Source organism: Hipposideros armiger, unplaced genomic scaffold (genome assembly GCF_001890085.2).
Source record: "Hipposideros armiger isolate ML-2016 unplaced genomic scaffold, ASM189008v1 scaffold_49, whole genome shotgun sequence".
Lineage (NCBI taxonomy): Eukaryota > Metazoa > Chordata > Mammalia > Chiroptera > Hipposideridae > Hipposideros > Hipposideros armiger.
In genome coordinates this window covers 3,721,155-3,736,885 of record NW_017731399.1, presented here as the reverse complement: position 1 = coordinate 3,736,885, position 15,731 = coordinate 3,721,155, and the positions used below count along the sequence as shown (strand labels likewise).

Here is a 15,731-nt window from a genome sequence, read left to right as displayed (position 1 = left end):
AACTGAGGGAGCAGTAGTGAGAACAGGGCAAGACAGGAAAAGGGACAGAGGGAATTCATGTACAGTGGCCTACAAGGCCCAAAAGACTCCGAGTAGGTCAGGAAACTACAGGAGGATCTGGGGCAGTGGGGCAATACAATCAGACTGCTATCTTAAAAAAGATCACTCAGGCTGTTATCTTTAGAACAGATGGTAGGGGAACAACAATAAAAACAGGGGAAGTAGAATATTATTGCAATGATTCAGGTGAGAGGAAGCTGGTTTGAACCAGGGCAATAGTGGTGGAGGTAGTGAGACAAACTGTTGATACAGGGTGTAAGAGAGAGAGGAGTCAAGACCAGATCCAGAATTTCTGGCTAGAGCACAGGGACAGAGTTGCTGGATATGAGATGAGGAAGACTAGCGGAGAGTAGTTTGGGAGAGAAAGATCAGGAACTTGGTTTGTGACATGTTAGTGTGAGGTGCCTGGTGTGAAATGTTTAATGATGATGATGATAACAATACTTAATACACTTATCCACTATGGCAGGCTGTTTTGTACACTTTGTTTTTACTTACTTGTTTACTCTTCACAACAATCACACGAGGTTGGTATTATTTATGGTGGGGAAACTGAGGTACAGGCGGTTAATAATCTTTCCCAAAGTTACCAAGCTAGTAAGTAGCTGAACCAAGATTAAATGGAAGCAGCCTGGCTTTCTGGAGTGCGTGCCTTTGATCCCTATGCTATACTGCTTCTAAGATGGAAATACCACTATGGGTTTGGGGCAAATGTTTAGAGATAGAAATTTCAAAATCACCAGCATAGAGATGGTATTTAAACCCATGACATTGTATGAGATCATCAAAGGAGGGGTGTAGTCAGAGAAGTAGGAAGCATTATAAGAAAAAACCAAGAGAATATCATCTCTGAACTCCAAAAGGAGTGTTTCAATGCAGGGGAGGGATGGTCTCTGTCAAATGCTATCAATAGGTCGAGTAAGGTGATAGGACCATTGGAATAGAATTACAGAAGAAGAATTGACAAGAACAGCTTTGGCGGAGTGGTGAGGATAAAATGAGTTGAACAGAGAAAGCGAGAGCAGGAACTGAAAGCACCAAGAAGAAACCTTTTTTTAAAAAGATGGTTTGTTTTTATGCTAATGGTGATCCACTAAAGAAAAACTGATTATGGAAGAGAGAGGGGGTAGTGCTGCTGGAATAATAAGGCTCTAGCGGGGGAGTTGGCCTCAGCCAGGAGCACGTTCATCCCTTGAATAGGAGGGAACAGTCCGTGGGCATGGATGCAGGGGGAGGAGTAGCTGTGGTGGGGGCGCATGAGGGTTTTCTTTTGATTCACTCTGTTTTTTCAGTGAAGTAGGAAGCAAGGTCATCAGCTGAAAGAACAGAAGAAGAAATTCTGGAAGTTTAATAACAAAGGACGTGTCAAATAGTCATCTATTGTAAAAAAGAGAGAGTAAATGGACTGAAAAAAGAATGGAGACTATCTTGCTTATCTTTGTATCTGGATAGCCTAGCACAATCCTCGGCATGTTTTAGATTCCAACTGTGACTTGAAGCTTGGGAACCACTGAGTTTTCATAAATACAAATACAAAAAGATAACTCTAAAGCCTACTGAATTTTTTAAATCTAGAATAGGTCAGTGACCTAGGCATTTGACATACTGGTTGGTCATGTCCCAGGAAATAATGAAACCAAGGATGAGTGGAAATCTTCTGCTTACTCTTGGGACTCTCTTTTTCTTCTTCAGAAATTTGTTATAATGCACTTCAAAGAGAAAAATAAACCAAATTCTAAAAGATGCATCCAATAAAATACAAGGAAAGTAAAATTTACAGAAGACAGGCCATGGGAATTTAACAAGCAGGAAGAAAGAAAAGGAAAGATGCAACAGATATTCCCTCATTTTTAAAGGAAAGGATCCAGAATAAGCACTAAGTACAATTTGTCACAGAAGAGAAAATTTGGAAAATCTGAAATAGAATGTAGATGTGAATACACTGATTTAAAAGGGTCATAAATACCATTAAATGTTTTATTCTCGAGAATTAGATGAAAATATAATCACGTATTACCTTTCAACCATGCATTTTTTAAAACATAATAATTTCTAATGATGTCATTTAACAACTGTAAAAGTGTGAAAACCTGAGAAAATATATTTGGCAATACATTAACAGAATCAGCTACAACAGATATGATATTTTTGGTGATTTTTATATAGTTTGAAGTGGTTACCCACTCCCCACCAAATCAAAGTGACAAAACAGCCCAGGGAGGAGTTCACAAACTCAAATGCTACACGGCTAGGAGCAGGTAACAAAATGAGTGAAGCGGGCTGAGAGTCAGGCCAACAGGGAGTTGCACGGATTGTGGCAAATAGACAACCAAAAGGCACAGCCGCCAGCTACTCAGCTCAAGCCACTCCTGTCACATTAAAAGCACACTATTTTGCCAGATCTTCTAATTCTTAAGATAGATATCCTAGTTTTTATGTGCAAGCTTTCAATGTTTGAAATACTGCCAGCTAATTCCAATTTATAAACTGTGTGCAGGCATGTTTTGACAGGCCCTTGAACTTCTCGTCCTCTGCATTAGGCATTTCTCCATTCATTCTAAGTAAGGAGAGCAGAGGCCAACGCTTTTGAATGAGAAAACATCAGTAAGGGGTAGGTGAGAAAACTCTGCACCAGGCTTCAGAAAACCTTGGTTTCAGGGTAGGCACTGCTATTTGCTACTGGCTGGGTAATTTCTTTGAGCTTGTTCGTTCATTCATTTGTTAAATGTAGCTTCATGAATTATCCTGTCTAATTCACTGAGCTGTTACGAATAGCAAATTAGAAAGTAGGTCAAAGCGTATCATAAACTATAAAGCTCTCTCTCTATAAATACAAGTAAACGGCTGTAAGATAATAGAAAATATATATTGGTCTTGGTCCCTAGTTCCTGCCACAGAGCTCCTGAAACCCTTATAATTTCCTGAGTGATCAAAGAACTATGAGCATCTCTTGTTCTAATATTTCGTCTTTGACCCATTGCTGACATAGGACTCCTAAAGCCCTTGTAAATTCTTAATAAGAGCACTAGGGCATCTTTTGTTCTAATGAGGCGATTCTGGGTGGGTTCCTGGATGGGGCTGGTCACCAGAAAGAACAAGCTATGATTAGAAGCCTGGGTTAGAAGCCTGGAACTTTCAGCCTCACTCCCCATTCTCCAAAGAGGAGAGAAGAGCTGGAAATGGAATTAACTGATCATGTCTGTGTGAGGAAGCTTCCAGAAAACCCCAACTCCACGGGGACAGAAGCTCCTGCGCTTGGGACCCTCTCAGACCTCGCCCTATGTATCTCTTCATCTGGCTGTTCATCTGCATCCTTTATCATATTCTTTAATAAACTGGTAAACGTAAGTGTTTCCCTGAGTTCTGTGAGCCACTCTAGCAAATTAATTGGACCTGAGGAAGAGGTGATGGGAACCTCCGATTTGTAGCCAAACTGCAGAGAAGTTGTGGTAACCTGGGCACCTACTACTTGCGATTCGTACCTGAAGTAGGGTGGCGGCAGTGCTGTGGGCCTGAGCCCCTAACCTGTGGGATCTAACACTTTTTCTCCAGGTAGAGTGTGTCAGAACTGAGTGAAATTGTAGGACACCCAGCTGGTGTGAGGGAATCACTTGGTGTGGGGTAAAATCTCCACATGTTTGGTGACCAGGAACCAAGTGTGTTGTGTGAATAGTAAATGTGACACACAGGAGAAAGACTCACAGGAGGCAGACTGAACAGAGTTTTTCTAATACAAGGCTTTAAAAAGAGATCTGATAGGGTGGCCTAAAAACATTTTATATCTCTAGGTTCAGTCAGTTCCTCATAAAAAATGGAATATAGATTACTTAGCTCATGGGGTTCCTCAAATATATTAAAATTATGAAATCCTTTTAATGTTAAGTGCCCTGTAATTACACGGTATTAATAATAAAGTATGGCCTAGTATGGCCAAATACACTAATGATTTTGGTGTAATGATCAGAACACATTCTTGTCTTTCCTAAACCAATGAGCAATTTAATGTAGCTAGTTCGGAAAAAGTTATTTCAGGTTCTCAGTATTTTTTTCTCCTTCTCTTTTTTAAGATGTGTGTAAACTTACAATGGGTTAATAACACAGTCCTGTAACAGACCCAGGGTTATCTGTTCCCTCCTCCTGAGGCGCTGCTCCCACCCGCTGGTAATGCAGGAAGGAGGGGGTGACTGGGTAGGTAGGTCCAGGATGCAACCTAGGCAAAGAGGAAGCAGTCCTCTAGGCCATGACTTATAAATTCAGAATCAGGGCGAATAATTCTTAACATCAATCTACTTTTATGCAAATATGTTTAATGGAAACACTTTTTGATAACTGTTGTTCTCTTTACCCTGGACCATTAAATCATACATGATATGAAGGCTAAGAAAGTATCAAAAGTTTATGAGGAACTGTACTGGAAAAAAACTCCCTATCGTATACTGTTCTATGAGGTTCTTCATGTTCAGCTTTCATCAAACCACAACTGATCTAGAAAACTCACCACACCAGGTCTCTTTCACCAGCCTGTTTCTTGTAGATTAGTGTAGAAATGAGCTGAATGATGGCAACTTGAAAAATTTAAAGGGCTCCAAAGTAAGGTTTTTCATTTAATAGCATACTTCCGGTAAGATTATGAACAAGGATTTGCCTTCCTCCACCCCTCAATTTTCCAAACTCTTTGAATGATTTAACTGTAGTTTCAAAAACTGTATATCAGAATATAATCATCCTGCCATAAAAAGAATTCTTCCTGCAAAAACTTAAGAAAAAATTCTGATAGTCATATTTGGTCATGGATGCCATTATGGGATTGCTTAGCTTCTGTTAAAGAAATCCTATGGGAGTCAAACTCACTAGCATGATTTAAATACCTCCAAATAAATAAACTATTAATTTGAACGACTGAAAGACTCTTTAAAGCTTAAACTAATAAAAAAGTAAATTAACAAGATACGAAATCTGAAGTTGAAGTACTACCTTTAAAGAAGAAAGAAAGTAAGTGACTTTCTAGGAAGCTCTTTATTTACTTGCATCTTTTAATTTAAGGTTAAACCTTTTAAACTTTGCTTGTAAACAATATGAACGCAGAGTGATTGTATAGTATAGTGATTAAGAGTGTGGGCTCCAGAGTCAGATTATCTGGGTTCAAATCCTAGCTTCTACCATTTATTAGATCTGTGAATTCAGGAGGGTCACTGAACCTCTGTAAACTTCAGTTTCCTCACAAAACAGGGAGACTAATAATTTCAGGATTATTGTAAAAGATGAAGTGAGATGATTCATAATTTTCTTTCTCATGCCATATAAATTTATCACATAGCAAAATGCAGTGAAAATAACTAAGAAGCAAAGTGTGACCCAGTTCAGCTATACGGTAACTGCACCATGACCCCACTAGAGCAATGAACACTGCCACCTTGGGATTGATTCTGAAGTGAGAGCTATCTTTGTTCCCTTACATCATGTTATAACCTTATACTTTTAACATGTTTTTCTACAAACCAAATCAATATTTTCTACAACCTAGCCTTCATAGACAAGGCTGCTTTACTATAATAGGCATACATATTAAAAACTGATCACTTGAAAAACAATCAAAATTGTATTATAACTGTGATAATGTGAAACTGCTCTGAGAAATTCTATTTGGAAAAGAAAAAATACTCTACAAAAACCATTTCCTTAATGAGTAAGTGCCAATTAATAATGATGCAAATGTCTATAGGAGTTTTTCCAGATATGGGTCCCCTATATCATGGACCTGTTAATTTGACTCAGACTCAAAATGTCTATTAAATTTTTATTGTGACAATGTGGGTCAATTATATGACTTTTTATTTCAGATTGACAGCAGTAACTAAATTAAACCATTCAACCGAAAATCCTTCAAATTTGTTTAGATTAATATAAAGGTGACCCAAACAAGAACATGTAAAAACAGGTTATTACTAAAATATTTACTTGAGAAGGAAATGGGAACTATTGGTTCTTTAAAACAAAGTTCCAAAGTAACAAAACCACCCAGTAAAGAAAAATTGTGATGGGATTTTCATATTCACATAAACTTTTAGTAATTTACACTCAGTTTTCCAATGAGTTTTTTCTTATACTGTCTCAGTCTGTAATACTTAAACAACGATAAACTTGGACATAAAAATGTTAGAAATGTATTTACCTATTTGTATACATATTCTTAATTCTAAGTAAATCTGAACATTAAACAGTCATTACTTGAAAAACATCTACATAAACAACATTCTACATATGACATATTTGGTAAACTAACAAACATAGATTTTTAGATTTGTAGCCCAGGTTAAAAATCAAAGGATCCCTACAGATAAGTTTATGTACTTTCATTTACTTCACCTGAAATTTAACTTAGACTGAGAAAAAGTAATAGCATTGAATGTAAATTTGGGGTACATTTAACTTTCACTTGAATTTAATACTTCTTTTTATTTCTCTGTCAATAGTGAACACTAAATAAAACCCATTTGTTAAAAATCCAGCTATATGCTAATATGAACAGTTTTGCAAGATCAAAGTAAATTTATTTTAACACCTAGTCTTGAGACAATCCTTTTTTAACCTACTTGATTTATTTATTGGATTTTCCTAGGAATCATCAGGTTTAGTTATCAACAGACACAGGTAATATCATAGATAGCAACTTTCCTATTCATTAATTTCCATGTACAGTCAAATCAACTCCTGTATGATAAAGACACCAAAGCTGTACTGCTTCTTAAAAACATGTCAGTGCTATACTAGGGGTGTAACTCCTTATAAAGCAAGCACAAATGTGGCATCAAACTTACTTTTCCAAAGAAGCCTTTGAAGAACTTCCTTTCCTGGAGGAACAGGGGGACAAGTCGAGCGCTATTACTGTATGGGCTAAATGTCCCAGGGTTTCACACCAATAAGCACATACAGAAGTTGGGTCAAGGGCAAAGTAGGAGAAGGGGAGGGAGTGAGAGTTTTAAAGAGTTATCCAGACCAGGAGTGACACGAAAATGCAAGGAAACATACTGTATGGCCTAAGAATTCATGGAAAGAATGAGAAGAAATCAGAACTTGTATCCATGCAGAGCAACTAGTTAGTTTAGTATTCTCTATTTACTTTTAAAACAGAGATTATCCAAATTTGGTAGCAGAGAAAAAGATTAGGACAAACTAGCCTGGTGAGATTTGCATTTTAAATTTCATAATTGTGAGTAGTAAATAGAAGATTAGTTTCATATACATTTTTCAATTGAAAAGTGGTCATCTATGTGGAAGTCATCAATGAAAAAAACCAGTTCACATTCAAATGACCACATAATCATATAAAATTAAGTTATGAGTGTGCATGCAGCAAGGGTTCTTGTCAGACTTTTTCTTACTGAGTTCAAGATGTCCCTTACAGAATCCTTACTTACGCATTAGAATTGATTTGTATGTGTGTGCTGATCAATTTCACAACAATCATGGGGGAATAAAAAATATGTTCTATTCCAAACACAGAATAAATCATCTATAAAGAACACAAGACTAATGATTTCACTGGAGCTGAGAAAACAAATATGCCTGGGAGCCAAACCAGATCTGTAGACCACAACTGAAATTTAAGGAATAGGTTGTTTCCTTTTTAAATGCTACTGTTTTAGAATAAAGAAACTTGCATAGACAGTTATAAGTATACAATCCTGAAACTGTGTAGATGAGAGAGACATTGCTATCTATGGTCTCAGCACCAATTTTTAAGCATATACAAACTTTGAAAACTGGCCACCATTTAAAATCCGAAGCACTTACACAAAGTAGGTGGATTCTAATTCACGCAAGCTACCTTAACTTTTACATTTCCTAGCTTTGGTTGGACAATACTTTAAACCTTTACTTTTTATAATCAGTTTTTAATGACGGATAAATATCTAGAAAAAGACAACTGTACTGAAATTTGACTCTCTCAGACAATTTATGAAGTCATTTAATCACTGAACAGTTTGTTTGCTCCTTGAGTTTTGAAAATGACAAATAGCATCAGATAGTTCCACAAAGTGTTTTGAACTTAAGCTGGACAAATAATAAAGGAATTGGGGTAGTTAACACAGTAAGACTAACTTTATTTCTGCTGCCAAGTTTGGTGACCCTAGTTTTGTTAGACTGTGAGCAACCATCAGCTTTTAAGGATGCAGCCAAAGTTAAAAGATTCACCATTCTTGAGGGATAGGGAGGTTAAGGGAAAGAGATCTGTTAATATTTAATTTAGCTCTCAGAAAAGCACTTGTTAAACATGGAGTGTGTCTTCTTTTTATAAAAGATCTCAGATGTTAATGAAAAAAGTTGACATGCAAAATGCATAAAAAGATAGTTATTAGAGAATAATGTTTTTTAAAAAACAATTAAGTTATGACTCTTTTACCTGCTAAAACAAGAACATATATTAGAAAAAAATATATCAAATAATGAATAAAACAACCCAACATATTAGAAACTGGTAGTATAATGAAACTAATCGAAAACAAAGACAGACAGGGAGAGACATTTACAGAGACAATGGGAAGAAAGACTTTTTAAAAGGAAGGGCATTTTGGATCAGTGTCAAGCAAAATAACCAAAGGCCCAGATATACTTGTTACAGAATAGACTGATAAATGACATTACTCCTCACCCAGCAACTGACTATGACATAAAGGCATGAAAATAGACAGTAGATTGTCCATAGGCAGTATCCTATACAATGTTAAGTCCCTAAGTGGCTAACCTGTGAAATCATATCACAAAGTAAAGGAGCTAAAAACAGCTGTAACTAACGTTATGTATACAAAGTAAAAAACAATTTAAACATATTTATGCTCTGAAAAAGCACATGTTTAAAACACTACCTTGTTTAATCTTTTCATTTGAGAATAGTATGTTTGCAGATAACATCTAATTGACTCCTAAATTGTAAGGGACTACTTCAAGGAAAAAGAAAACCATACTTGCAAATTACCCTGCTTCCTCAATTCCCTACAAATTTAAATTTTTTGTTCAAAGATCATTCAAGTGATAAGTTTAAGATGTTTGTTTTGCTACTTAACTGGTACATGTGAGCTATATAATTCTTCAAATTTTAAAACTTTGGCATTCAAATTAGTTTCACACATATGCTATTTTTTCCCTTAATATGTAGGTTTGTACACTTTTACATTTGCTTCCATTTATTGGAAACAAAAATACCTCCCGAGACATAGCTTTTGGCACAATGTAAGCATCTGGTATATCTGATTATAGATGTTTGTTATAGATTTAAATTTCTGTGGACTAATATGATCCGAGAAAAACTATCCTGCAGACTTTCGACTTTCTGCAAGCTTCTCAGTACAGTGTTAGAAAGGGTATTTATACAAGGGGGGGCGGGGATTTCACTGAGTATAATAAACAGGAAATTGATCTCAGTTACCTAAACATTCAATCTTATTTTTAAAAATACATGTTTGCCTATGTAAAATTATAAATAACATTTGCTCCAAGTTGCCTGGATAGGATTGGTCTGAAAAATTTTAAAGAACTACTTGAATTAAAAGTTGAGAAGTGGTCAATTTCCCCTTTGTCATGAAAAAAGTTTGTCATGAAAAGCAAGAAACATATATCAAACTTCATTTTAGTTATAACGTACCTAAGGAAATAAGGATCTTTTAGAGATACGCACAAGAATTTCATAAACTTTAAAATATTAAATTATGATTATAATAATTATTATAATGTTCTATTTAACCACATATTGAGGACTGAATCGTTTTCTGTATATTCATTCCAAAAATATTTTTTGAGTGGCTACTATGTGCCAGACATTGTTCTAGGCATAGGTATCATTTTTTAAATGGCAATTTGTTTCCTGTTGCTAGTAAAATAAAAACTCATTAAATATTACCTAACTAGTCCTGTACCACAAATAATCATGCTTACAGTTTATAATCTTCTTTGTTAAAGAAAATAGAAAGGTACAATAAAACAAAAACATTCATCAACTAAAAAATTAGTTTTAGAACTAGATGGTGAAGAGGGGCTCTCTGGGGTTGCAAGAGATTTTATGTACTTTTTGTTCATTTGCATTTTATACAATGAACATATACTACCTATATAATAAAGATATGCTTCTAATTAAAAGTAGGTTTAAAAAACTAGATGGTTAAGAGGATTAACTGCTCATTAAGTAACTAAATACCATTTCTTACTACCTTCTGGGTAAATTTAACCCTAGTTTGCACTTATTTAGAGAGTGAACATGAAGCCATACTCTGAATCAAAAGACTTCTAAAGGCACATTCCACAGTGACCTTCTCACTGTAAGTTATGTAAGTTGTAAGATTTTAATAACTATTTATAGTTTGTTTCAGGTCTATCTAGTCTGTTCATTGATCTGTCTGTTGTTTTCAATCATCAGTATTATGATGTTTAAAATATTCTTTAATGACTACAGGGCAAATCATTGCATTGTTTTTTTAAAATGTTATTAGCTAAACTTATTTTATTCTTCTAGTTAACTTAAAATTATTTTGTTAAAGAGGAGACTGAATTTATATTTCTTGGAAAATTACATTATCTGAGGCTATATTTAATTGGGAAGTATATTCAGGTGAACATAGCAAGTCTATAAATTATAGTTTCATGTACCATAATACATGGATATAAGTCCCTTTAATGATAATTAATTGGAGTGCACAGACAGGCTAGGAAAAGCTTCATTTAAGAATTTGAATGACCAAAATCTAAGGTAAAGAGGTATGTGTACATGTATCTATTGAGTTGCTGGAAAAGCCATGACACATTTTTGCAACGAGAAACATAGAAAAAATACGTCATGACTTTTCTGACAACCGATATCTATCTTTTTTTTTTTTTTAGTTCTTTGCATAATCAGTTATTTTCTCCTCCTTTCCCTTCTGCAATAGATTCAGGCATTTGTTTCAAAATACAATCCACCTCTCTGAGTTGGTTGCTTCCTTAATTTTATATCTTTTATAATGCAGAATTACAGAAAAGAGGTCATACAGAATGTACCAAGAAGCAAAAAAGTTTTGATTATTGAGCAAATTGAGAAAAAAAAGCACTCACTAATAATAGCCAAACCTGTAGCAGCCCACCAGACCAGCAAACCCAAAGCTCACTGGGCAAGGCCATGCAGAGGTAATGCATAAAGCTTTCAAAGCAAAAGGGGAAGGGCCACCATTGGAAAGGAGGAAGGCTGTGATAAGTAAGGGCTGTCAGAGTTTATGAAACAGTCTTCAAGCCTATTCAAAATGGGAAATTAACCCTTTATCTGAACCTTTATGAACTCTGAACCCATTCTCTCCTTGTATTAAATACACAGGCATGCGCCTGGGATGGGTTCCATGGCATAAGGCAAAGTAAACATTATTTATCTTGAAAAAGGGTGCTCCATTTCAAGTACGCTGAAGTGTGTGCAAGAGGCAGGGGAAACATATTGTTCATGTGAGAGGGGTGTGGAGAACAGAATTGGGGAGTAGCAGTCAAGATGTCCTCCCAAAATGTAAACCTTACTAGCCATGAACACAGATACCTCTATCTCCTACTTTTTCCTGGAAAGCTGTCTCGTATAGATTTAAAATCAGTAATTTATAACCCACTTATCACAGTTAAGACACTAACTTTAACAGTTTTATCCTGGTTTTAGAATATTATTCATCTATAAGGTTTCGTACCATTTGTTTAATATGGGTTCTGATCAAAAGTACCTTTTGGATAATGTCTGGCCTAAATTGAAAGTCTTTATAATTTACACCTTTGGATGAAGAAAATGAGATGTTCTTTATTCGTGAGCTCGCTTTTTTTTTTTTTTTTGGCCTTAAGAGAAACACTGTTCTTACTGGATAGTAAGTCACTAAAATTTAGTGAGCAAAATATTTTAAGAAAATATTTATAGCATATAGATCAACACTGGTAACCACCAAATACATACAGCTTTCAATCTTTTTACAGCATCTTCACAGATGTGCATTCCTCTTGATTCATCAACTTCTACATGGCCAAGGTACTGTAGAAAGAAGAAAAAAGTCAGAGCTATTGCTATGTTTACTGAGTAGCTACTATAATATATGGTAGGTATTAGATGGTAAAAAACTGAATATTGAAATTCCTGCACTCAAGAAACTCACAGCCATTGTGGAAATCTAAGATAATGTTACTTTACTTACCCCTCAGTGTCCTCATATGAATGAGATTTATAATAAATGTCTCAAAGAGTTATTACAGAAGAGTATACGTTAGGCAAAAAATGTTGCCTGAATCTATTGGAACTGAGGCATAATAGCCTAGACACAGTTACTTCATCTCTAAACATAAAAATTCCATATTGTATGCATAATGAAAAAGGCATAAATAAAAATAATAGTTATTCCAAGGCAAAACAGATCACAAATTCCTTTTACGAAGAGCGCATAAGAACAGGGCAGAAGAAGAAATCCTGTTGTGGTGGTGGTGGTGGTGGTAGCAATGGAACCCTGAGAGAGCTGTACCTCTGAGAGAGGAAACCTTCCTCTGTTTAGTAAAACTGGGATCCCAGAAAGGTGTGGTCATCCCCGCTCTGCTCCCCATTCCCCCGTATCTCCCACCATTTGGCCCTGGAATGGAGGTGAATCGGTGGGAAAGCATGATAGAGGATAACCAGAACCCCAAGAAACACACGCATAGAGAGTTTAAGTAACTTTCCCAAGTCATCTTTGCTTATCTCTTTGTCTATTGAAAATAATACCGACTAGGTGTTTCATCACCAAAAAGGATTAGGAAAAAGAAAAGATTGCAACCCAGGACATGCCGACATGGCAAGTCACGTGCACACTCTGGCCTGCATGACAAAATGGAGGATTATTTAGAGAGCAGAAAAGGAAGTTAAGGGAATGGGAAGTTAGAGCCTTAGAGTTTGATTATAAACAGTTTTTCCTGTAGGGTTCTTGTGATTACGTTGAGTGCAAGAACAGAATTCTAACCGTTAAGCAATGACTCCCAGCTCCTTTTCCCAGCTCCTAGTAACCTCTAATCTACTTCCTGTCACTACGAAATTGTCTATTCTAGGTATTTCATAGAAATGGAATCATACAATATTTGTCCTTTTGTATAGAGCTTATTTCACTTAGCATAATGCATTCAGGGTTCATCCATGTTGTAGCATATATCAGAACTTCATTCCTTTTAATGGTGTAATAATATTTTATTGCATGTATACAGCACATTTTGTTCACCCATCTGTTGACAGACACTTGGGTTATTTCCACCTTTTAGTTATTATAAAGAATGCTCCAGTGAACACTGATATATAAGCATCTGTTTGAGTCCTTGCTTTCAGTTCCTTTGGGTATACACCTTGGAGGAGAATTGCTGGGTCACATGCGGTAATTAGATGTTTAACTTTTTGAGGAACTACCAAGCTGTTTTCTCTAGTGTTGCACCATTTAACATTCCCATCAAAATAGGAAGGATTTCAATTTCTCCACATGCTCGTCAGCATTTTTTTCCGTTTTTAAAAAACTTATCCCATCCTAATAGATGTTAAGTGGTATCTCTTGATTTTGATTTGCATTCCCTAATGACCAACAATGTTGAGCATCTATCTTTTCATGTGCTAATTGGTCATTTGTATATCTTCTTTGGAAAAATGTCTATTCACATCCTTTGCCCATTTTTTAATTCAGTTGCATGTCTTTAAATTGTTTGACTTGTAAGAATTGTTATGAGATATGACAAGTTTGTGAACTTGTTGCAACAATGTTGCTAACTTTTTTTTTATATCAGAGGGATTATTCATTATGAATTTGCACCAACTGAACGAACAGTTAACTATGTTTACTATTTGGAAGTGCTGAATAGGCTGTGTGAAAAAGACAAAAATGACCTGAACTTTCCATGGCTCTTGCATCACGACAATGTAACAGCTCACAGGGCACTGTCTGTGAGGGACTTTTTAGCCAGTAAACAAATAACTGTATTGGAACACCCTCCCTACTCACCTGATCTAACCCCCAATGACTTCTTTCTTTACCTAAAGATAAAGGAAATATTGAAAGGAAGACCTTTTGATGACATTCCAGACATCAAAGGTAATATGATAACAGTTCTGATGGCCATTCCAAAAGAGTTCCAAAATTGCTTTGAAGGGTGGACTAGGCGCGCTGGCGTTGGTGCATAGCTTCCCAAGGGGAGTACCTTGAAGGTGACCATAGTGATATTCAGCAATGAGGTGTGTAGCACTTTTTCTAGGATGAGTTCGTGAACTTAACTGCCCAACCTTGTATTCTGGACATTAAACACTTATCAGATATACGATTTCCAAATATTTTCTGCTATCTGTAGGCTGTCTTTTCACTTTCTTGAAAACATCCTATGATACACAAAAGTTTTTAACTTTGATAAAGTTCAATTTATCTATTTTTTTTTCCTTTGCGGCTTATGTCCTTGGAGTCATAAGGACTCCACTGCCAGATCCAAAGTCATGAAGATTTACCCTGTGTTTTCTTCTAAGAGTTTTATAGTTTTTACACTTATCTTTAGGTCATTGATCCATTGAGGTAATTTTTTATATGGTGTGAGGTAAGGATCCAACTTCATTCTTTTGTATGTGGAAATCCAGTTGTCCGGGAACCAATGGGTGATGAAACAATTCTTTCCCCATTGAGTGGTCTCTGTACCTTTGTCAAAAATCAACTGGACATAGATGTATCAGGCTAATTTTTATTTATCCTATTTGCTTCTACAATCTGAGGATTCAAATACTGCTTTGAATAAATTCATCCTCTTCTCTCCTCCATTAGGCCTGTTAGTGCTACTGGACTTTTACACATGTTCATCTGTGTTTCTTCATTTCTTTTTCACATTTCCTCTCTATAACTTTGTGCTACATTCTGGGTAATTTAATCAAATCTATCTTCCAGTTTACCATTCTCTTTTCAGCTAGGTCTAATCTACTCTTTAATCACCATTAAATTCAATTACAGTATTTTTTACTTTTAGAAGCTCAGATTTGATGCTGTGTCAAATCTGCCTATACTTTTTTCATTATCTTTTTTTTCTTATAGTTTGAACTCTTTATGTCTTTAATTTTATATATACATACTTCATAGTATCCTCTATAGTCTATATTTCAAATTCTTAAACTGCTAATCCTCTTGTCCTTTATTGTATAATCCTTTACTGTATCTGCTGATCATTTCTACATGATTTACAACTTTTAAAAAATTGTAATTTCATCTTCACTGAAGCTCAGTTTTTCTGGGAGAATTTCATGCAATCTGGATTGTGAAGTGGTTTTACATTTGCTTCTAAAAGGTACCCCAGGTGTATTACTAGCCTAATACCTACTCTTCATTACTTTGAGGACTATTACACCACGCAAGTTATAGTATGAAGTCCACATCCATGGTTTCAATTTTTCCTGGGAAACTCCTTTTTTAACCCAGGTCTGAGGCAAGGTTCTTTTTTTAAAGTGTGTGTGTGTGTGTGTGTGTGTGTGTGTGTGTGTGTGTGTGTGTGTGGCGGCGGGGGGCCTTTTCCTTCTAGTTCTCTATTTCACGGATTGTTAAGCCCACTGAAGGTTCTGGTTCTATGCTGGGTTCTCAGTTCTAATTTTCTGCTTTTTATGAGTCCAAATCCTTGAGCATGAATGTTAAAACCAAAGGCTGAAGCTCACAAAT

At 35.8% G+C, this 15,731-nt stretch overlaps 1 protein-coding gene across 1 annotated transcript in view; it reads right to left on the bottom strand.

The window, feature by feature from the left end:
• The window catches only part of NUMB (NUMB endocytic adaptor protein), a 77,224-nt gene that overhangs the window by 23,806 nt on the left and 37,687 nt on the right, over nucleotides 1-15,731 (bottom strand). Inside the window, exons 3-4 of the mRNA XM_019640295.1 lie at nucleotides 12,008-12,082; nucleotides 6,879-6,911 (exon numbers count right to left, since the gene is read on the bottom strand). Of these exons, the coding sequence (XP_019495840.1) occupies nucleotides 6,879-6,911; nucleotides 12,008-12,082 (108 nt within the window). The remainder of the gene's footprint in view (nucleotides 1-6,878; nucleotides 6,912-12,007; nucleotides 12,083-15,731) is intronic.